A 22866-nucleotide genomic window follows, 5' to 3' on the forward strand; every position below is an offset into this window, starting at 1 on the left:
GGGGAGAGGGGAAGCAGGTACAAGGACTATAGCTGAGTCATTCCTAATGAGTGACTTGCTCCAAACCTCTAGAACCACCCTAGAGGGACCTGCTCTGTGACTCTCCAAGCCCCCTGCCTGTTCCTCTCCCCACCCAGCGCAGAGAGTATCTATGGAGATAGGGAGAGTCTACTGCCCCCACCCCCATCAAGGCCTGCCTTTTCTGGGGGCTGCCCCAGAAGGGCGCTGCGGCTCACAGCTGGTATAATCATGGAAGCCTTTCTCTCTCCGACAGGGGCCTTACAGGATACACTCACACGTTCTCTGTGGCTGGTTTCTAGGACCAAGAGGGCTGCCCAGTTCCACTTCCTCTAAGTTCATGGCCCAGGTTCCTGTGGGTGGTGTCCCTCTCTCTGAATTTCTTCCTCCAGGTCTGTCTCTGTTCAACATACATTTGTGGCACTCCTACTCTGTGTGATAAGCCGGTTCCTGTCTTCGAGGAGCTTGGTGGGGTACACAGACACCCAGATACGTGCGTCAGCACCATATTGGAGGGATGTTTAGTGGACACAGGAGAAGGAGCCAGAGGCAGGAACTTCTTTTCTACTGGAATTTCTCCACATTCTTATGTCTTGCCTCTTCCACTGCGCATAATATTTTTGAGATTATTCCATATTCTTGCATGTATCAGTAATTTGGTTCTTTTTTATTGCTAAGTAGTATTCTATTGTGTAAATGTACCACAATTTATTTATCCATTCACCCGCTGACGGGTGTTTGGATTATTTCTAGTTTTTAGCTATTATGAATGAAGCTGCTATGAATATTTGTGTACAAGAGTTCTGGTGGGTATATATTTTCACTTCTCCCAAGTCAGTGTGTGTTTATTAAGTATATGCTTTCTTCTTCTTTTTTTCAATCCTCACCCGAGGATATTTTTCTATTTATTTTCAAAAGTGGGGGGGGGGCAGGGAAGAGAGAGGGAGAAACATCAACATGAGAGAGACACATCAACTGGTTGCCACCCGCACGACCCCAACCAGGGAGCCGGGACCAACCGCAACTTGGTTACCTGCCCTTGACCAGAATCAAACCCGCAATCTTTGGTCCACAAGCCAGTGCTCTAACCCCACAAGCCAGTGCTCTAGCCGCTGGGCAAACCGGCCAGGGCTATTAAGTGTATGTTGATAAGGAACTGCCAAAGAGTTCTTCCAAGTGCTTGAGTCATTTTTGCGTTCCCTCCAGCAATGTAAGAGAATTCCAGTTGCTCCACATCCTCAGCAATGCTTGCTATCGCCAGTCTTTTGTGTCATAGTTATCACAATTTTAGTTTGCACTTCCTAATGCGGGTTTGAGCATCTTTTTATGAGATTTGGAGTATTTGTTTACCTCCTGTAGAGTCACAAGGGATTTAAACCAGGACATATCACAGTGCTATCCAAAGTATCCAAGACTTTGAAGTAGTTTTCTCAAGATAGCAAATATTTCATTACAGCCAGCGGGAATGGAGAAGACACTGGGTCCAAGCTGATGTGGGTGCCGACCAGCTGAGTGGCCTTGGGTGAGATGAGTCTTTTTCCTCATCTCTAAGGTTGGGGTCACAGTAGCAGCCTGGCGGGGTTAGTGTGGAGGATGAAATGACAGAACAGAGCAGGGAGAGGGGCAGGCAGCACAGCAGGTGCTCAGTACCTATAGTCCTCCTCAGTGATTCAAGGCCCTGCCCACAAGTATTCACTGTACACAAGGGCCTGTCTGATTGACAGCCAGAAAACGTTTGCTAGGTAGGGGGCTGGGGGCAACAAACCTGTTCTGTCCTTTTCCCACAGCTTCAGGTGCAAAGCCATTGATGGCGGAGCTGCCTGGCTTCTCTGCTTGTGAGGATGGATGAGCTTAGGCACTATATTCCAGAAATCTGGGGGGCAGCTTTGGTCTTCTGTATGCTCCTGTAAGAAGCGTGGGTAAGGGATAGGGACATGGCTTCAAAACATTAGGAAGCACAGTTGCTTTCGTAATGCATTCAACTAGTTACGCTGGCTGTTGCTGCAGATGAGGGTTATAAACTAGCACGATGAGCCTCAGATTTTTGTGCACATCAGAAATCCCTGGACATCTTATTTCTGGGCCTCGCATGCAGAGTTTCTAATTTGGAGGCCTGCGTGGGCCCGAAAATTGGCTTTTCGAACAAGTTTCAGGTGAGGCTGATGGTCCGTTTTGAAAATCACTGAATTAGAGTGAAAGCCTTTCCATCCCTGAGAATCATGAGGGCAGTGCTGGGGTTTGGAAGCACGGGGATGACTCTCCCCACATTTCAAGCTCAGAATTCCGGGCTCAGGCCTGCTTACCAATGGGGCAGGGTTCCTCCAGGGCAAGGAATGGGGACAAAAATGGAGACAATAGTCATATGGAAGGGGAAGGGGAAGGGGAAACAAAGGCATCTCAAGTTAAAAATAACCCTAAAAACACGATGACATACGGACAATTATCACCTCCCTTCTGTAGATGAGGAACGTGAAACTCAGAGCTGAAGTAACTTTCCTAGAAGCATAGCGCTGGCAAGTGGGGAGCAGGGATGGGCGCCTGGATTGCCTGACTATTGCACTTGTTCTGCTGCCCCCGAAGCAGCATAGCCTGGAGCCAGGTGCCCCAGGTATGAAGTCTGGCTCCACCATCTGGCCAGCTGGGTGTTCTCTGCAAGACGCTCAGCCCCTCGGTGTTTCAGTTGGCTACCTATAAAATAGAGGTCCCTACTTCACTGCTTGTTGTCAAGATCCACTGAATTAATATTTATGAAGTGGTTGGGTCAGAACCTGGCACACAGTACTGCCATATAAATGTACCTACGGAAAATACACCTGGTGGCCCACCAGCCAGAGTGCACACTCTCTGCACTTCGGGGGTCAAGCTCTGGGAAGAGAGCTCAGAGGTCGGCTAGTACACAGAGTCAGGGTAGGCAGAAACACTCAAAAGCCTCCAATTTGGGGATTGAGAAGAACCCAGTTTTGGGTGGGGGTGGGAAAGGGTCAGAGAGTGGTGACAACGCCTCAGGCCCAAATCTTGCTAAGCTGTTCTCTCCAGATTGCTCTCCTCCAGAACCAGACTCCAGACCAACCCGCCTGGGTCTCAACCTCCCCTCCCCCTTGACACCCCCAACCGAGGAGCTCCGGGTTTCCTGCCTGCCAAGGCCCCTGCTTGGGGTGGGCGGGCGGAGGAGGGCTGGTATTTCCTGGCGCGGCGCAAGCGTCACCAGCTCCCGGACTCTGGGACAGAGCGCTGACCGACAGGCACCAGATGCTATTTCGGGCGGAGCCCCGCTCTGCTCGCAGTTTCCGTTTTTTCCACCGACGGTCGGAAACAGGGGAGAGGGAGGGAGTAGACATCACGAGCCCCCTGGACAGGTTAGGACCAGCTGGCAGGTGAGAATAGAGGGGAATGGTGGACATCACCTCCCCAGACACAGTGTGTGGCAGGGCTGAGAAAGCCTTTCGGTCCTGTTTCTTCCCCACAGCGCTTGGGCAGGGTCATTACCCTGTAAGTCAAGGCAACAGCCTGTTGTTGCCTCAAAGGCACCTAAAGTCAAGGAATTCAAAACCAAATACAGAATCCTTCCCTGTGTCCCTTGGCCTCCAAGCGACCATCTAAGGAAAGGAGAATCAGAAACCTTGAGGGTCCCTGGATTTCTCCTTCCTCTCACCCCCCAAATTCTTACAGACCAGGTTTTGTATCCCAAACAGGTCATTTTCATCTGCCTCTTGCCATCTCTTCTGCCAGCATCCCAGTTCATGCTCCCTGGACCACCCCATTCCCAGACTAGTCTCCCCACATTCTTCCCACCCCCACACACCTCTTCACCTTGAAGCCAAAGACATTTTAGAAATGCAAATCTGATCCTCTATAGGACCCTACATCTACCCTCAAACCAAATAAACAAGATGATTCTCTCAAAATCCTTTGACTTGTTCATAGGCTTGCTCAAGTCATACCAGACTCTTTTCTGTTCCTTTCATTAACCTGAAGCCCTTCTGCTTTAGTCCTGGACCCACCTGGAAGGCTCTAGATGCTCACTCTTCTACCCACACTTAGATCTGAATCCAGGCATCTTTTCTCAGGAAAGCATTCCCTGGCTGGGCTCTCTGGGAGTGGCCAGCCCCTTTTTTGCAGGGGCTCAGAGACATGAAATGACTTGCCAACAATGCCACAGCCCGACAGGGCTCTGAACTCAGAATTCTATGACCCAAACCCTTTCTATTAAGTGGTGCAGCTGGGCAAAGGCAATGGAGACCTGAAGAGGGAGAGATGAAAGCCAATCCCTTGCAGGGAGGCTTCAGGCAGAAAGTGGCAGAAAGGTTGAGTTTGGAAGGATGAATGTGAGAGGAGGAGGAGGACAATAAGGCAGAAGAAGGACCAGCAGAAACTAGGGCACAATGGAGGGAGAGTTTGATTTGATAACAGTATAGGAGGCAGGGCTGGAACCATGGGATGAGAGTGAGACCTGGGGCTGACCAGACCCCAGAGGCCCCTCTTCAGGGTCCCTGCTGAACAGTTGATGTAGCTGGGCCAGGGGATTTCTTGTGGAATTAGACTCTTTTTTTCAGGAAATGGATGGCCTTTTTCCCATGGGATTCTGTAAAAGTTACCTGTTTCCACACAGCACCCTAACTTCCACCAGAGAACACAAGGGGAACAGAGGGGACAGACAGGTTGCACTAACCTCATTGCATCTTCATGGAGAGCTGTCCTGATGACCCATGAGGAGCCAGGACTCAGACTGCAGTCACACTGTGGGCTCGGTTCTTGACTGGAACTCAGTCTGTGACCAGTCAAAGGGCTTTTCCCTAGTTCTCAGGTCCCAAAAGGAGCTCAAAACCAGAGAATCTGGAAGGACAAAGCAGCCTGGCACTGTGGGTTGAGCTGGGGACTGGGAACTGGATACTTGAATTTGGGTCTTGGCTTTTCTTGTAGGTCACTGTAAGCTTTGGCCAAGTCACATCTCCCCACACCTTTATTTCTTTCTCTGTAATAACAGCCAGAACCCCATACAAGTGTATATGATGTCATCCTGGGTTCTGGGCTGGGTGAGATTTCATAGATTATTGTCCTCACTACCTCTTTTTAAAGATCATTCTGTTTAATCCTCACAACAACTCAGTGAGGTAGGTATTATCTCCCCATTTTACATATGAGGAAACAGGGGTTCAGAGCTAAGTGACTTGTAAGCCTTGAACCTGTCCAATTTCCAATCCCCTACAAAACAGTGAACCCAGACACCCTCCATGGGCTGACCCCAGTCGACTACCCCTTCCTCAACCCAGATTTCTACTCCACAGTACAGATCTTGATTCCTCAATGAGTTGACCCTAGACTCCTCCTCCAAGCCTAGGCTCCCCCTGCCCTTCATCAGCTGGACTCCGGAGAAGACTCTGGTGCTCAATTTGCTTCCGATCCATACCACTCACTAGATATGTAACACTGGGAAAATTACTTTTATTTTCTGTGCCTCCGGTTTCTCATTTGTAAATTAAGGATAATAATAGCACCAATCCTCTTAGGATTGTTTATGAGAACTAAATGAGTCAATATTTGTAGAGTGCTTAGAACAATGCTTCTGTAGCAAGATTAAACTTTAAAATAGTATGGGAGAAGGGATGTTTCTGGACTCTGGTCTCAGCCTGAAACACAGTAGAACGGACATTTTAATCTCTCCAGTGACACCAGTCCTGCCTCCATGGAGCCCCTGGGGTGAGCTCAGTCCATGACGTCCCAGGCAAGCAGGCTCCATTTTGGAGCAGAAAAGAGCCAGGGCTGAAGGAGGTGGGATAATAAGGAGGAGCTGCCCGGTGCAATCTGGGTGTCTAGGACACTGGAGAAAGAATAAACGGTGTTGCAGGGAAGGGTTGGGAGTGATGGTTTTGGTATCCTAGTCTTCAGAGGCAGGGACAAGGTGCTGGGATGGGAGTCACTGAAGAAAGGTGGTTGGGAGGCCGAGGGAGGTACTGATGTGGTGGGGGAGCCCATTTCCCCCAAGAGGCCTCAGGATCAGAAATGGGGCTGGACTCGCTAGGTCCTAGACAGCGCGCTTGACTCTGCACCGAGCATTCCGGAGCCCGTCTCAGCCACCAGCCACCAGTCCCCACTCCCTCCAGTGAAATTGCCAAATTAAAATGAATCATTTGGCCCATAATGGCCGAGGTGCTTATCGAGGGCGAGCGGACCCGCGGCAATGCCTTATCTCCGCGGCGCACACGGCCCCGGCGCGCCTCGGCCCATGCTAACGAGGCCTGGAACGTGAGCGGGATTAGAGCGAGTTAGTGGAGGAGCCGTGCGCGGCGCGCGCGCGGGCGGGCGGGGGACAGGGGCGGGGGAGGGCCTCCGCACTAAAGACCGGGCCTCAAAATGGCCACACGCGTCCCCCCGTCGCTGCAAAACGTGAGCATTCTGGCCTTTTTCTGGGGGAAAGCAACCTGCGGCCTCCCAAGGAATTCCCCATCAATTTCCTCCTTCTTTTTCCCCATTCGCAGAAGAGCCCTTCGCTCCTTTTCCTTCGGTTTCTTTCGATGGGGGGCATTTTCCACGGACGCCGTCGCGCTCGCCGCCGCCGCCCCTCCCGCCTCGGAGACTCTCTTCCTTCCTTCCCCCTTTTCCTTACGCAATATACAGAAATGCGCGAGGCGGTGGTTGGTTTTCATTTCTTCTTCGTGGTTGTGTGCATGCGGTGGGATTGTGAGAGTGCGTGTGTGAGCAGTGGGCAGTGTTGACTTCTTCCGAGTGCGGTCTTCTTGGCGATCGGTTGTGGGGTTCGAGTGGGATGGTGTCTTTGCTGTGTGGGTGTGTAGATTTGGATTCTTCGGGCTCCTGCGTTTTCAGCGTTGTATATCATTGTTAGTTTGCCTTCTCGACACGGGTCTGGTTCTGTGTGTGGAGTTGTATGGCCTTTGCGCTTCTGTCTGGGTGGTTTCGTTGTTGTGTTGGGCGTGTGTGATCTTGACTAGGTGGGGTTGTGTGTCCGTGAGAGATTACGCTTGACTGATTTCGTTGGGTCATATTGGACAGTGTGCGGGCCTGACCATCTCGGTTTGTGGGGCAGAGTGGAGTTGTGTTTATGCTGCTTCCCTTCTATGGGGCTGGACCGTGTGTGGTCCTGTCCTCTGGATTGTGTGTCTGTGTGCTTGTGTCCTTTAGAAGTGCATTTGCACATCGCTGGTGGGTAGCGGGGGAAGGGGAGCCGGGGATGGAGGCGCAAATTGAGGAGGCGGCATGGGGGCAGGGAGACGAACTTCACATTTTATTCCAAATTATGATGTATTGGGAAGCCACCATGGGCTTGGGCAGACAGAGCCCGATCGGTGGCTGCTCGGTCCCGAGGCCTCGGTGATTCAGGGATTTGATAATGAATGGGAGGCTCTTCCAGGCTTCAAGCAGAGCAGCGCTCGCGGAGGCCCGCGCCTTGCAGCGGGTAGCCCGGGTTTGGGTTCTCTTCGCTTTCCGGCTTTGTCCATTTCTGGCTAGTTTCGCGGGTATGGCGGCTTGAGTATATCGGTGAGGCCCGGAAAAGACAATGGGTATATTCTCCAGGCCTCGCGCCTCGGGTGGGGCCCCTCGGGATCATCTCTAAGGAACATTTTCTTACTCCCCTCCGGTGAGCGACATGCCCGTGTGGGTCGGGTACCCGTCGCATCGGTGCGCCGGTCCGGGCTCCCAGGGACGGGGTCAGTGCTGGCCTAGCTCCAGAAGAAAGGTGTGTGTGTGTGTGTGTGTGTGTGTGTGTGTGGTGTGTGTGTGGTTTCTAATGCCATCATCACCATCTTATTTTAATTAAAACGATAGTCCAGGAGTAAAGCGGCTTTTCCCTTGTAGCTTCTTTGGATCCGTAACAAAGCCGCACGGTTTCCCCCTAGCAGCTCTCTGTTTGTTTGTTTGTTTGTTTGTTTGTTTGTCTGTCTAAAGTTGCTGGGTTTAGGGTAGGGAGAGAAAATGGTGAGAGATGGACACAGGGACTTGATCATACAGCAGAAATTAACCTCGACCTAAAACACTGAGAATGAGTGGATTCCCCTTCTTTCCACCCCTCCCCCATGTGGATTAGAAGAGGAGAAAGAAAATCTCCCGCATTGGATTGAAACCGCAGGGAAGAATTGTTCCTATATTTCCACCAGAGCCGGACAAAAAGATGGAGGCCTATGCAGTCAATCCAAAACTTCCATGTATGATCATAAACTGGATGATTTAGGCAAAACAAATGAAACAAAACCCTCCCGAGGGGGGGTGGGCAAGCTAAATCTCGCTACCGCTATACCCTGGGAAGCAGTAGTGGGTTTGTTTTTACCCTCCTTCCCTTTGCCTTGTTTATTGCTGCGAGGAATTATTAGAATTCTCCCCGTCTCTGCTGGTCTGCTCACCGTAAAATCGAAATTCGTTGTGTGGGGATGGTTGAGGGGAGGAGGGTTTTTTTCTTTCTTTCTTTTTTTTAAATTGAATTTATTGAGGTGACATTGGTTAATAAAACCGTGCAGGTTTCAAGTGTACAATTCAAAACATCATCTGCATAGTGCATAGTGCGCTCATGGCCCAAAGTCTTTTTTTCATCCAGATTCTCTCTCTCTCTCTCTCTCTCTCTCTCTCTCTCTCCCCCTCTCTCTTCCTTTCTTTCTCTCTCCCTTCCTTTCTTTCTCTTTTCTTTCTTTCTTTCTTTCTTTCTTTCTCTTTCTTCTTTCTTTCTTTCTTTCTTTCTTTCTTTCTTTCTTTCTTTCTTTCTTTCTTTCTTTCTTTCTTTCTTCTCTCCCTCCTCTCCTCCCTCCCTCTCTTCCATTTTTTTCTTAATAGGAAGAAAAAAACCGTGTCCTGGGTAGATCAGATACTCCCCCCACCGCCCCCCAATTCCTCTCGGATCCGCGCGGTTCGGACTCCATTCCTGCAGGAAAGCAGTCTTTGAATTGGGTTCTGGTTTCGCTTTAGGCTGGAGGTGGGCAGGTGGGGGTCATGGAGAGAATGGAGGACTCAGAGATTCTGCCCCGAGGACCAGGGTCTGAAAACTGGACTCCCCTTTTCCAACACACATCTCACCTCTACCCCACACCCCACACACTCTGGCCAGGCTTCGGACCACTCCGCCGCTGTGGCTGCAGCTCCAGCCTGACCCGGTTCCTGGGCCAACCACGTAGACACCTCAGTGTTTAGCTCGGTCACACTGAACCCGACATCCCGGTTGGCGGGTCCGAAAATGTTCCGGGCAGCCTGCAGCCGGGCTGTTGTTGTGGTTGGACTAAATAGTTATTCCTGATTGGTTAGGTGTAGGGTTCTTTTTTTTATGGGGTTGGGGGAGGCTTCAAACACCTGCAAGTTGGGGGCGGAAAAGCGGTTCGCGATTCCCTGGGCTGGTTGTCGAGGACGTGAGGTAATTCCCAGCCATTGACCCCCATTTCTCTCTCTCCCTCCCTTTCGCCCTCCCTCTTTCTCTCCACCCCCATCTTTCCTGGAAACTCGATTTGGGCGCGGCAGACCGCCCAGGACCACACCGCGGCCTAACTGCTGGTCTCTCGAGAGAGGGGGAAGCAAAGACCCCCGTCCACCGCCTGGACCTCGGCTCCCGCCCCTCTCCGGCGGAGTAGTGGAGATCCTGTTCAGAGGGACCGGTCTCTCTAAATATGCCCCAGGTGAGTTTGCGGGACCAGTATCTGTGGAAATGGTGTCCAGGAAGGCCTTGGGTTCCGGCCTGGGTGGAGGAGGCTCGGGACAGTCTAGGCTCAGATGGAGGGGGGAGGGGAGGACGAACCCAGAACCAGGAATCCGGAATCTGACTCCGCTGCTGACTGTGGCCTCTGTGCTTCTGTGGCGTCCAGAAGGGCCCTTTCCTTTTTCGACTCTCAGCAAAAACAGCTTTTTTTTTTTTTTTGTACAATTAATAAAACCAGAACGTTAGTCCCCCAGGCTGTTGTCATCAGTTCTGTGGACGTTTCCCAAGGCTCCTAACTTTGGGGTGGCTATATCCGGGTGGTGCAGGCTGCCTGCGCCAGAGGATCCGGCAGCAGGAAGAAGGCCGCAGCCATCCCGGCTAGCGCAGTCCCAGCTCGGGTGGGCCCTGAGCCGCGCTTAGAGCCTAGGGTGGGGCGCGCTGAAACTCCCCTCCGCTCCCCTACCTGCACGGGGAAATCGGTTCTGTTTACTGGAGATGTTGGTACTGGAGATGCTGGTTCTCGAGCGTGCTTGGGGCTCCCCCAGGGGGTCATGCGGTGGTGGGTGCAGTGTGAGGACTGGAAGCCGAGTCTAAGGCGGTCGCTCTAGCCCCAGACACCTGGGAGGGTTTCATATAAGAAATTCTGTTTCGGAATTGGGAACTGCCTGAGACCCGGTGCCTCCCCACCCCCCTTCTCAGGAGCTCCTGGGACCCCCTGACTTGTTCAGGCACACGGAAACGTTCTGGCGGTTGGCAGCAGGAGATGAAAATCCGGTATTGGGTGCTGCGAGCTGGGTCTTGGCTGCACAAAGACAGATGAATTGTAATGGTCGGGACTTGCTAGTGCTCTTCAGTTTGAAACCTCTCCCCTTTCCTTCATCTTCCCCCAATAAAAACAAAAACCACTCAGGCGTTCTTTTTAGTGATCTTAAACGAAGTCAAGTGATGGGGTTTAGTTGCTGAAAACCGACAACCAAAGTTGCTTGTGAGTCCTCTTGTGGCATCTTCTGGAGCATAGACCCCTGGCCTGGGTGATATGAGTGGCAGAAGTGCCAGCTGGGTGTTCCTGAGGTCCAGGGAGGGGCAAGGAGTGGTCCGCCACAGGCCCCGGAGACCAATCTAAGGTTTCTGCAGGGAGCTTGGGAGATATAGATATTTATAGGCATCTGGAGAGGGCATTTGGGGCCAGGGTCAACTCATCTAGAATATGTTCTCCCTTGTCCCTCCAGGATCTGCTCCATGAGTGGGGGAGCCTGGAATTAATCAGAGGGTATAAATGTGTTATAAGGAGAGCTTGAGCTCAGTCCAGCGATTGCAGTGCACATCGTTTGTCATTCGATTAGAAACTGGGCTGAAGCACGTGTCACTGAGCACACTACACATTGGGACAGTAAGGTAGGGAGCCAGCACCTTGGGGCTTGTGCCTTTTGTCATGAAATGGTATATTTCTGGTGCATTTCACTGCTGCATGGGAGCCAGGAGGACCTACAGGTATACCTTGGGTCCATTTCTAGTGGCTGCAGTGTCTTGGCGGTCCCATTCTGTGGATGCAGATCTATTGTTTCCGCCATAATTGTAAACTCGCTTCCAGTGAAGCATTGTGGACCCCACTGCCTTTGCAGCCGTATGCACCAGGTCTCAGGGAATTGTGCTGTTTCTGGGCTGGGCCTCAGGGCCGGCAGACACAGGGAAGGAGCACAGTCTGAATGGCGATTCTCCATCTGCTTGTGTATCTGGGGGCCATTGAGCCGTGCTTCACAGGAGATTTTAGAAAGTATGGTCTCTCTTCTGGGATAGGAGGATGGTGCCCAGGCGGACTCCGGTCTTGAGCAGTGCAGTGGCAGAACGGAAGCTCAATGGCTGCCATGAATGGTTAGATGGACACCGCTTGGGGCTGAATTGGATTTTTGTGTATTTGTTTTCTGCTATAAAATACACCAACTATATAATTCTGAGAACAGAAATCTTATTTTGAACATTTTATGATGCCTGTCGAGTTGATTATATATTCTTATATAAAACAACTTAAAGGCATCCCCAACCTCTAGGCCCAGAGTCTCATGGGTTTTTTTTTTTTTGTTTTAGTTCTTGATGGGGCCTGGCTCCACTGGCATCAAAGCAAGGTGATGGAAGAAACTGAACAAATGCTCTGTGGGGCAGTGGAATATGGTTGTGGTCATCCTGGCATATGATTGTGGAGGAGAAGGGTGTCCTTGGCTCCTGGTGGAGTATAACTGGGAGGGCACATATGGAGTAGGCAGAGTGAGATCGGAGTTCTGGTCCTGCGCTGTCACGAATCCTTGTGACTTTGGGCAACAGTCCTCTGGATGGCCCACAGTCTCCAAGTCAATAATGATGTTTACTTGAGCCATTGTGCAGTGCTTTTAAATGCATAAGGAGGTATTTCTCAGAGGACAAAACCAAAGCAGAAAGAGGGTGGGGGAGTGCTGGAAGAGTTCAAGAGCCTTTATGACACCCCTTCCTGTGTGGATGGGAGCCCAGACCCCAATAGCTTCAGGGGCACCTTCTGAATGTGCAGGCTCCATACTGCTCCAGTCAGGCCTCCCTAGCAGACCCCACCTCACTTCTGAATACAGCTGAGCAGAAGAGGGTGGAGTGTGCAAGAAGGTAGGGCCCAGATCATCTTCCCTTCCTGATGTCTCATCTCCAGTCCTGGTGGGAGTAAAGGGAGGCTAGGGTTTCCAGCAGCTACATAGAATACCGTGGATTTGCTTAGTATAGACAAACACCCTGCAGGGGGTGAATATATGTTGAAAAGGGGGGTGCTGATTCCCTGGGGTTAATTCTCTGGCAGCTCCAACAGAGTAGACCCCAGGTCCTGTGGCCTCCATTCCCTAAACTTCCTACTGCACCCCACCAGGTTTCTAGGTATGTGTGTGGCTGTAGGCTGGAGGAGGTATTGCTGAGAGGTTCTTAAAGCACCCCACCACCGAGAGACAGATTCCCCGCCAAAACCAAGGGGGGGAGGGATGGGGGAGGAACTTGGTCGGGGATTTGTTCCCTCCTCTTCCCTTGTGGCCTGAGAAGAGAGACGGGGTGATATTTCTCTCTCGCCTCTTTCTACATTTCCTTCCTCCTTTTTCCCCTTCTGTTTTTCCTTCGTTGGCTATGCCTTTTCTTCCAATGTCTCTGCCCTCTTTCTCCATCTCTGTCCTTTTGGCCCTCAGTCTCTGTGTCTCCCAGGTACCCTCGCCTCTTCTCCCCAACCAAAGACCCCCTTTCCTCCCTCCCCAGCCCCACCAGGGCTTTAGGCCCCGAGGGCCAGTGTGTGTCCACGTGGCTCTGAGCCTGTCGCCTTTTCTCACGTTCGGTGCGTGAGTTTCTCTTTCTGCCTTCACCCCCTTACCGCACCCCACGTCGGTGGACTAGGGGCGGTGGTTAGAGCGGGCGTCCGCGTGTTTGTCTGTCTGCCGGTAGGATGACGGAGCGGCCGCCGAGCGAGGCGGCACACAGTGACCCCCCGCTAGAGGGACGGGAGGCGGCCGAGGCCCGCATGGCCCCCCCGCACCTGGTCCTGCTGAACGGCGTCGCCAAGGAGACAAGCCGCGCGGCCCCAGCCGAGACCCCTGTGATCGAGCTGGGCGCGCGCGGGGGCCCGGGGGGCGGCCCCGCCGGTGGGGGCGGCGCCGCGCGAGACTTAAAGGGCCGCGACACGGCAGCGGCCGAAGCGCGCCATCGGGTGCCGACCACCGAGCTGTGCAGACCTCCGGGGCCCGCACCCGCGCCCGCCCCGGCCCCCGCGGAGCTGCCAGGCGACGGCCGGATGGTGCAGCTGAGCCCGCCCGCGCTGGCGGCCCCCGCCGTCCCCGGCCGCACGCTGCTCTACAGCCTCAGCCAGCCGCTGGCCTCGCTCGGCAGGTCAGTGTCCAGCGGGAGGGCGCGGGAGAGTGGGCGGCGGGCAGGCGGTCACGGCCCGGGGGCTCCGCGTCTGCACCTCGGGGACGCGTGGCTGGAGCGCGAGAAGAGAGAGGGGTGTTTTAAATTAATGGGCGGCAAAGTCTAGAAGCCCCGTATGCGAGTGAGAAAGGAGCCTGCTGTGAGCATGTGTGTGTGTGTGTGTGTGTGTGTGTGTGTGTGTGCGCGCGCGCAAATATGGGGGTGCCTTGTGACTGCAGAGCGCTGGGGTGTGGGTAAGCCGAGAAGGGAGAGTGCAGGGATATGACTGGGTGTAAGCAGAAGCACGGGGTGCTGTGTGGTTGGGAGGTACGGGACAACAGGAGGGAGTCTCATGAATGTGAGTACCAGGCAACAGTGGGTCTGAATGTGCCCCACTGTGAAATTCTGGAAGCTGCAGCCCCCTGGGGACAGGTAAGAGATAAGGATCTGAGGGTGACTGGGAGCAGGCACCTCCTTTACATCTGAATCTCTGCTCTGGGGTCCGTTTTTGGAGTGGATCCCTTCCTCCTATTCCTAGCCCCTCTGCCCCTAGCTGTGGTCTCTGGCTCCAAGCCTTTCCACCCTTTGGTGTGAGGGTGTCCTGTTTCCCTGCTGAGGCCACTGAGAAGGTAGAGAAATGAAGGCCGAGTTGGGGTGGGGATACACAGTGTGGCACAGTCATGGAGTCTGCAGGAGACTTCAAAAAGAAGCTATAGAGGGTCCATAGCGGATCCACTCCCAAAGTGGGTGATGGGGGGGCATGCCAGTGGTGGTGACTCAGGGTTTCCTGTCTGTTGTCTGTCCACAGGCCCCATGGGGCCAGGGTGAAAGTGGAGGGAGGTTGAGGGGAGGGAACAGTGTGCCCTTTTGTGGTGCTGGAGTTGCACACCACCAAGTGTGAAGGCCATGCCTGCCTGTGCGAGCACCTGTGAGAGTGGAGGTTGTGTGTGGATTGTGTGCTTGTATTGGGGGAGGGGAGTATGTCTATCTGTGAGGGGTGTGTGTATTCATTCTTGTGTTTGTTCCATATATTCACCTCTGATTGTGTGTGTGTGTGTGTGTGTGTGTGTGTGTGTGTAGGGATGCATGGGTATGTGACCCTTCACCCCTTGCTTGTTTCACCACAAAGTGGGTGGGAGCATTCTGTGTATGCTTGTGTGTGTGTGTTTCATGCTCCTTCTATCCCAATTCAGGTGTGAAGGGACCATGGTTGCCCTTATTTTCCAGAGGGTGGGGAGCTCAAGGGCATGCAGGAGGATTGCTAAGGAGCCTCTCTCACCTCCACCCTACATATGGTCTTGTGATCTGCCTTCTCCTTCCCACAGTGGGTTCTTTGGGGAGCCAGATGCCTTCCCTATGTTTGCCACCAACAACCGAGTGAAGAGGAGACCCTCTCCTTATGAGATGGAGATTACTGATGGTGAGTTTGTCTGCCTCCATCTTTGTTATTTGCCCTCCTGTTGGTTAGAGCCCCCTGAAGGAGAGATTTTGAGGGCTACTCCTAGGTGTCTCATGTGGCTGGGCAGGCTACCTTGGAACCCCAAATTGCTGGAAGTCACCTTGCAACTGAGCTGGGACTAGGGAAGAAAGGACATGAAGGTAAAGACACATTGTGGCATTTAGCCCAAACCTCTATGGGCCAGTCGCAGGCCCCACTCTGGCTCCATTCCTACACTTGGCAATGATCCTGGGGAGGGCAGAAACACAAGGCGCTTCTACACTAAGCACTAACCCTTAGGGATTCCCTGTTCTTCCTTCACGACCTCTTTGGAGCCTTGAGTCTGCTCCTTGCCTGGAATTACACCTTCAAGGGTCTTCCTCCAAGCCCCTACATGTGGGGCCCTCTTGTTCCTTGTTCCACACTCAGGGCTGAGACTTGGAGTTCCCTGCCTGGCATTATAGAGTCTACACTGCCCCTTTGTTTCCCCAGAAGGACCCTAGCTCTTCTGTTATGTACTGTCTGGGTAGTTTTTGGCCCTGAACTTGGGGGAAGGGTTGAATGAGTGGAAAATTTGGAAGACCCCTTCCCTCTTCCCAAGGTTGACCTGATATAGCAGACGGGGCCCACCACCAGCGGCAGGAGAGCAGACTCTTCAGAGCTGAGGGATGTTGACGAAATCCCTGGAGCTTCCAGTGCTCAGCCTGGCTGGGGCCTGGGCTCCTGAAGGAAGGGCACCTGAGGCCTTGGAGCCAACACTGAGATTTATGCAAGGGGCAGGTGGCAGGGATGTGCATTGAGCTGGACCTTCTGGAGGGGAACCCTCTGTGGTCTCTGGAGAGGAGAGGGCCTGGAGTCTGGGCAAGGAACAGACCTCAAAAGACCCAACAAGCCTGGGTCACAGGGATATAGGGCCAAGAGGGAAGGGTGAAGGGGCATCAGTGCTGCTAGAATAGAGAGGGGAGGTGGGTGTACCAAACAGGAAGTAGGCAGGACCAGTCCTCAAGTTCCCCAAGGAAGAGGCATTTTCTACAAAGGGCAGAAGCAATGGAAGCCAGGCACAGAGAAGAGGAAAAAGAGGGGAAGGGGACAAGGGTTTGGGGGAGTGCAGGAGGGTTAAGGAAGCCTGTTACCCATAATGTTAACAATATTTGCTGAGCACCTACTCAGTGACTGGCCAGAGAGGGACGGAGGGCGTGCAGGATGGACAGATTCAGGAAAGAGGAAGGTGTGGAGAGGTGGGTAGTTCTCCAGAAGGAGCCAAAGAAGAATAGACAGAAATGAGGGTGAAGGAGAGGGTGTGAGGGTGCAGGATAGTCCATGGACTTTGAAATCAGCAAGTTAACCTAAAAGGGTGCGTAGTAGTGGAACTAATGCAAGGTCTAAAGTCAGGACTTGATGTGGCTCCTGTTGCTAAACTTCTCTGGACCTCAGTTTTCTCAATCATAAAGTGGGCAGAATAATAGCTTCCTCACATTATTGAAAGTGTACAGTGGGGTAAAGTGTTTTTAGGGCCTGGCTTGGGGTAGGTGCTCCTTCTGGAGCCTGTCTAGCTCTAGCTGTGACAGCAGTCATAATGACACCCCCAACCCCAGGAGCTACCTCAAGATCAGCCAGCAGTAGTCATGGAGCAGGGACTGGTTCTCCCTAGGTCACAGCTGAGGGACTCCCCTCCACCTGCCTGAAGGCAGAGAACAGCAAGTTACTTCCTCTGAGGCACCTAGGATAGGACTGCCTAGCAGGTGTGCTGTGTTTTTCCCAGCCTGGGTCTGGCTTTTGACAAAGAGTCAGCTGGCCTGGGGCCTGTTGGGATTTGGAAAGACAGCTTCAGAGGCACTGTGGCAGTGGATGAGTGGTCCTCCCCAGGAAAATGTGTGTGTGTGTGTGTGTGTGTGTGTGTGTGTGCGCGCGCGCGCATGCATCCGCGCACATGTAGGAGAGAGATGATCAAGCAGAAAGTGTTGGCGTGGATGAGCTGGGTCACAGACTGACCTTGAAGGCAAGGTCTCCTCTGTCCTGGCCTTGGTTCCTTAGCTGTGAAATGAAGAGTAGGTCTTAGGTGATGTCTTGACTTTTCTTTTCCTCTTCTCCTCTGCCCAACTTTCCACATTCTGAGCTCTGGTTCCAAGGGTCATAGGAAGAGAAGAAATAAATATGCCAGTATTGGCAGTTCCTCCAGTGTGCAGAGCTTCCAGTGGGAGCCCAGCTCTGTGCTGGGGAGGGAAGCGACCACCCCAACCCAGGAGCTCAGGAACACAAGCAGGCCCACCTGTCTTCCCCGGCTTTGGGAATCCCAGGTCAGGCTGTGACATAACACAGTGCTTTACACACCATACATGCATGCTGATGTCTGTCACTGCTCTGCAAGTCTTAGTACGTGAAGGCAGTGAGTATTAGTCCTGTCTATAATCAGTGCAGTGTAGACATGGAAAGACCGAGGCAGCCCTCAGATGCCTGCCTAGAGCCTCGGGCTGAGCCTGTGCATGGTGGTCTCTCCACTCTCCTGGGGGAGAGAGCCCAGTGTAAGTCCTTTTCCCTCTGGTCTCTGGTCTCTCTTCCATTTCCCCAGCTGCCAGCATGATCAGTCAGCAAACATTTACTAAACCCTTACTCTGTGTTTACCCTGAGAGTAAAATCCCCACACTTACTATAGGTCCCTATGGGGTTGGACTCAGCCTACTCTGATCTCACCCACACTAATCCAGCCAGGCTAGCTTCAACCATTTTTCAGCTCAGGGCCTTTGCACGTGCTATTCCCCCTTCCCATACCTGACTGGCTCTCCTTCAGCCTGAAGTTCTTACCTTATAGATGTTACCTTCTCCAAAAGGCCATCCCCCACCAACCCGGCTAAAATAGTAGCTCCTTTCAATTTTATTTATAGTCAGCCTCCTGTCTGTTATCTGTTTGCTACCTGTTCATCATCTTTCATTCCCTTTAAAATGTAAGCTCCAGGAGGGCAGTCACTCTGTGTTGGTCACCATTATTCCTCAGTGCCTGGTTGTTTGGAAATAATTGATGCACAGATAACAATAGCTAACAATTATTGAATGAATGTTTAATCTGAGGCAGGTATTGTCTTAAGTACTTTGCCTGTGTTAGTTGTTAGATCCATGTGATAATCTTATACTTGAGTGATTGGTATTATCTCCATTTTACAGATGATGAAGCTAAGGCAGAGAGAGTTGAGTAGTTTGCTCAGAGTCACTATCTAGTAAGTAATAGTCAGGAATTGAACCCAGAAAGTCTGGCCCCAGAGTTTGTCTTCATAGTTATGTAATGAGTGAATGAATGATATGTGGTCCTTGTCCTCAAATGTCTCACAGTCCAGAGAGAAGAGAGACCAGCATAGAAACATACAGTAATGATCAAGAGTAACAGAGATCCAGGGATTATAGGGCCATGGTGGTTGGTTGGATCTCTCTGGAGGGGTTGAGAGGAGTTCTCAGGAGGAAACAGATGAACTGGGTTTTGAAGTATGAGTAAGAGTTTTCTAAGTAAAAGGACAGAAGGCATTCTAGATTTTCCAGGTTTCCCAATGAATGGTTTTTCTCCTTCTCCACAGGAGAAGATCCTTGGGAGATTTCCAACCCATTCGCCTAACCATTGTCCTCTTGCCCTCCAGGTCCCCATACCAAAGTCGTAAGGCGCATTTTCACCAACAGCCGGGAGCGATGGCGGCAGCAGAATGTGAATGGGGCCTTCGCTGAGCTCCGCAAGCTCATCCCCACGCACCCCCCAGACAAGAAGCTCAGCAAGAATGAGATCCTCCGCCTGGCCATGAAGTACATCAACTTCCTGGCCAAGCTGCTCAATGACCAGGAGGAGGAGGGCACCCAGAGAGCCAAGGACCCCGTGGTGGGGGCTGGAGGAGGGGGTGGGGGGGGAGGGGGTGGTGCACCTCCAGACGATCTCCTGCAGGATGTACTGTCCCCCAACTCTAGCTGTGGCAGCTCCCTGGATGGGGCAGCCAGCCCGGACAGCTACACAGAGGAGCCCGCACCCAAGCACACAGCCCACAGCCTCCATCCTGCCATGCTGCCCGCCACTGATGGAGTGGGCCCTCGGTGATGGGTCTGGGACCAGCCTGGGCCAGTCAGGAGGGTGCCCTCAGGCCACTGGGACTGTGGGCTTCAGGGCAGGTGGGTGAAGACTGGGCAGCTCTGAAGTAGGTCAATGGACTTGATGAGCTTTCCTTGATGCCTGAACTTTGGGAAGCCCAAACTACCCCCGGGGCTGGCTTTCTCGTTTCCTGCCTCAGTGGGAGAACGAAAAATGGAGCAAAGTGGTAGGTACTTGTTGTGAAGACGGCACAGTCTTCCCCCTTCCCCAGATCCCTAAGACTTCTCAAGTGGGAGGCTCGGGCGGCACTGCTTTTGGCCTGGAGCGCGGAAGCCCTGTCTGTGCTGAGACCTGGGTTGTCAGTGCTCACCGGAGGATTCAGCAGCCTCTGCCTTGCCGTTAGCCCCTCCCAAGTTGGCCGGGGTGGCTTTTGTAGCCACTCTGTCCAAATATATAGGTACCCAATAGCTGCCCGTTTTTCGAGCCCATCTTCACCCAGGCCCATGTTGGTCCATTCAGCTCACCAACTGCTGCAGAGTCACAAGCCTCGAGGTGCCTTCGGCAGGGCCTGGTTGAAGACGGCCAGTGGACCACCTGCCCCGACTAGCTGGGCCAGAGAGGCAGAAAACCCAGTAGCCCTTATTTCTTGCCCTGGGGGCCAAAGCTTTGCTTTCTCCCCACTGAAATTTGCCTTCCCAATCCCTGTGCTGTGGGGACCAAGTCTGCAGCTATGAGCATGCCCTTTGGGCTCTGTGTGAAGGCAGAGAAAGGAAAAATGATTAGAGGAAATTAAGCGCTATTTGGGCATGTGGGCTTCAGATCTCAGTAGTGTCTCAGAGCTACCTGCCTGTATTCTCAGCTCCACATCACTGCTCCAGCCGTGAGCAAATGCCAGTGTCCAGTTCACGGTGACGGGAGCACTGTGGTTAACTCTCACGGCACTCTGGCCACCCATGTGTGCTGATGGGCAGGCGTTGGTGCTGAGGGTAGGTGGGAGCCCCCTCTGTGCATTCTCCAAGATGCTCAGAGGGGTCTCCCTGTGGCAGGATGTCTGTTAGCTACTGGTCTGGTTGGTGTTCTGAACCGAATTAATCACACATTCTGTCCTAGGAATTCCTGGCATTTGGGATTTCCCCCACCCCTGGCACTTGGGATTTTGTTTTTTTACTTCAGTGATTGGTGAGATCTTTAGGTCTTGATATGACCCAGGATCCAGCCCCACTTCCAGGACATGGGGAATCCAGTCAGAGCCCAGGCCCTCGCTGAGACCCGAATGTATGCACATTCGCTGAGAGAATCTTCAACATCCTCGACTGTGTAGCTTTCAGTCATCACGGGTGTGCATGGGAGGCTGGCTTAATGCAATAGGAGTGCCCCCTCCAAAAGTTGTACATGGCATTTTTGTAAATCAAATCCTTATCCTTCATCTTTTAAAGAAATACTACCACGAGTCCTTTTGTAAGTGAAAAGTCCTTTTGTAGAGTGAACCGCTGCCTCCTTCTTGATCTCCTGTGTCGATCCAAGTGGTGGGACACAGTTTCATAAGGCTAGGCCTGCCTGCGACCCGCATTTCGAGCCTGTGAAACAAACTGCACACAAGTCCTATGTACCTGTCATTGTACCTCCAGTCACTCCCGTCGTCTCCCACAGGCTCTGCCTTGGAGGTCCAATGGGAACGATGCTACGGCCCTGCCCTGTCGTGGCCACATGGAAGACCCAGGGCTGGGCTGTTGGGAAGGCCCCCGCAGGTTCTGCGTTTCAGCTCAGGGCTTGCCCGCCTGTGATGGGTCCTTGAGTCCGGCCTGGAACAGCCCTATGCAGACAGAGGATGATCCCTGCTCCCTTCCCTTCCCTTTTAAGTTCTGAGGTCCAGTTCACGGGGATGGGAACACTATGGTTAACCCTTGTGGCACTCTGTCCATCCCACGTCAGCCCCCCACAATCATATTTTAATGAACATTAGGATCAGTTCCTCTCCAGCACTTGGAAGCCCCTGTGAGCAATCTGCCCGAAGACGGCACACTGTCCTAAGGCTGTGTGTGCTTCCTGGCGGATTCATTAGACCTGGGGCCACTGTGCACGGGTGGATGGGTTTTAGGAGACAGGTCACACATTTCGCCATGATCTCAAGCTTCTGGCTCCCTCTTCTCCCGGACTCAGGGTGTGACCCAGACGAGCTCGCTCTCTGCGGGCCAGTTGCTCATCCATCTCTGGCTCACACATCTCCTAGGATGGTGGTGCGGGCTGATCCACGGGGAAGTAGAAGCATTCTGAGACCGTGAACGCTGTTGCCCTCAGTGGCAATCCTGCGGTGGGATTTCCCACCCCGAGTCCAGGAGCTGGGCCGTAGGCAGTCTGCCTGATGACACAGCTCTGGGTTATTTAGGCTCTAACCCACTTTTACCTGAGTTATCTAGATTGTTCTCATTTCTCACGATTGACCTCATTTCTGTCTCATTCCAAGGCAAGGTACAGGAGTTAGAATAGGTAAGAAATACGGCAACATGGGCAGAATATGTAAAATGGAATGCAGCTACCTAAAATGGGCCTGGGTAGGGGAGCCCAAAGCTTCAAGTCTTTGTAAGAACTAGAGCAGATCCATATTTTATTTCATTTCCAACCCCACCCCCCACCCTTCTTCCTCTGCCTCCTCCTCACCGGTGAAGAAATAGCTACATTCTAAGAATAATATCTGTATAAAAGGGAAAACATGGAATGGTTTAAAAAAAAACAAAAAACATGAGAACAAAAATGACTGGAGGGACTTCCATCTTTTAAAAAAAATTTATATTCTTTTATTTGTAGTGGCAAACGACAAGATGGTACAACCTTTATCCTTTTCCAAAAACAAACCAAGGGCACAGAATCTGTAGTCAGCCGACAACTATCTCTGCCTTTGGGGGTGGTCTGGTCGTACTTGTGATGCCAGTGGTACGTGGCCCCTGCCAAAGGCTTGCCCCTGCCCATGTGCATAGTGCAGCGTCCCTGTGGGCGGGCCCAGCACTTTCCGTCAATGTTGTACTGTACGTGATGAATTGATGAATTACGTTGGTCTCTGCATTTTTCTGCAGAAGAGGAGTAACCGCTCCAGGTACCTGACCTTTGTACAGCCCAGAGGCCAACACTGTGGGCGTGTGACTCTAGCGACAAAACCCATGTGGTGATGATGTGTGTATATATATAAGGATATATTGGGAAGATTTCTAAATAAAAGTTTTACAAAGGGAGCTGGACTCTGCTTGCATGTTGCACCCCATTAAAAGGAAAGGCGTAGCAAGAACCTGTCTCCCTTGAAATGGGGGCCCCCAGAACTCTGAGGGGGACTCCCACCCCTCCCTGAGGCTTCCCCAGGAGGGTTTCCCTTCCTTCCCCTCTGCCAGGCCTCACAGAGGGGGCCTCTTCTCAGCATTGTGCACCCACACTTTCCACCTGGGGCTGCCCCACAGATATTCCACTCTGTTGGGTTCAGCGGCTGTGACTGGGCAGTTGCTTTTATCATAGATTTAGGACAGATTAGAGTCTCACCAAAGGAGTCTCCCAGGTTCCCTGATGACTCAATCAAGGCTGCAGCTCTTATGCCTGGCTCTCGAGGACTGGGGGGTGCAGGTCTCATGCGGGCTCAGGGATCGAGGGAGGCTTTGGGGTAGTGAATAGAAGCTTAGGAATGGGAATGCTGTTCAGAGGCGGGACTCGTGGTTCCCTGGAGAGGCCTCTGCACGTGGACTGTTGGCTCTTCAGGACCTCAGGAGGTTAGACAGGCATTTCCAATGGAGCACCAATCCTTTCTTATGTTCATTTAACAAATATTTTTTGAGAACCTCCCAT

The 22866-nt window shown here is 52.5% G+C and overlaps 1 protein-coding gene across 9 annotated transcripts; it reads left to right on the plus strand.

The window, feature by feature from the left end:
* The first annotated feature begins 6319 nt into the window (after positions 1-6319).
* TAL1 (TAL bHLH transcription factor 1, erythroid differentiation factor) lies at positions 6320-22283 on the plus strand. 9 transcript variants are annotated; one of them, XM_036255738.1, is made up of 6 exons: positions 6320-6402; positions 9472-9626; positions 10876-11041; positions 13085-13525; positions 14869-14963; positions 18605-19271. In XM_036255738.1, the coding sequence occupies exons 3-6, from the start codon at positions 10923-10925 to the stop codon at positions 19048-19050; spliced, it is 1101 nt and encodes a 366-aa protein (XP_036111631.1). In that variant the 5' UTR covers positions 6320-6402; positions 9472-9626; positions 10876-10922; the 3' UTR covers positions 19051-19271. The 9 variants fall into 9 exon arrangements, 7 of the variants coding, with proteins under 7 accessions (XP_036111631.1, XP_036111632.1, XP_036111633.1 ...); XM_036255739.1 differs by lacking the exon at positions 10876-11041 and adding an exon at positions 11732-11769; XM_036255740.1 differs by lacking the exon at positions 10876-11041.
* The last annotated feature ends 583 nt before the right edge of the window (positions 22284-22866 follow it).

This window comes from Molossus molossus, unplaced genomic scaffold, assembly GCF_014108415.1.
Source record: "Molossus molossus isolate mMolMol1 unplaced genomic scaffold, mMolMol1.p scaffold_m16_p_12, whole genome shotgun sequence".
NCBI lineage: Eukaryota > Metazoa > Chordata > Mammalia > Chiroptera > Molossidae > Molossus > Molossus molossus.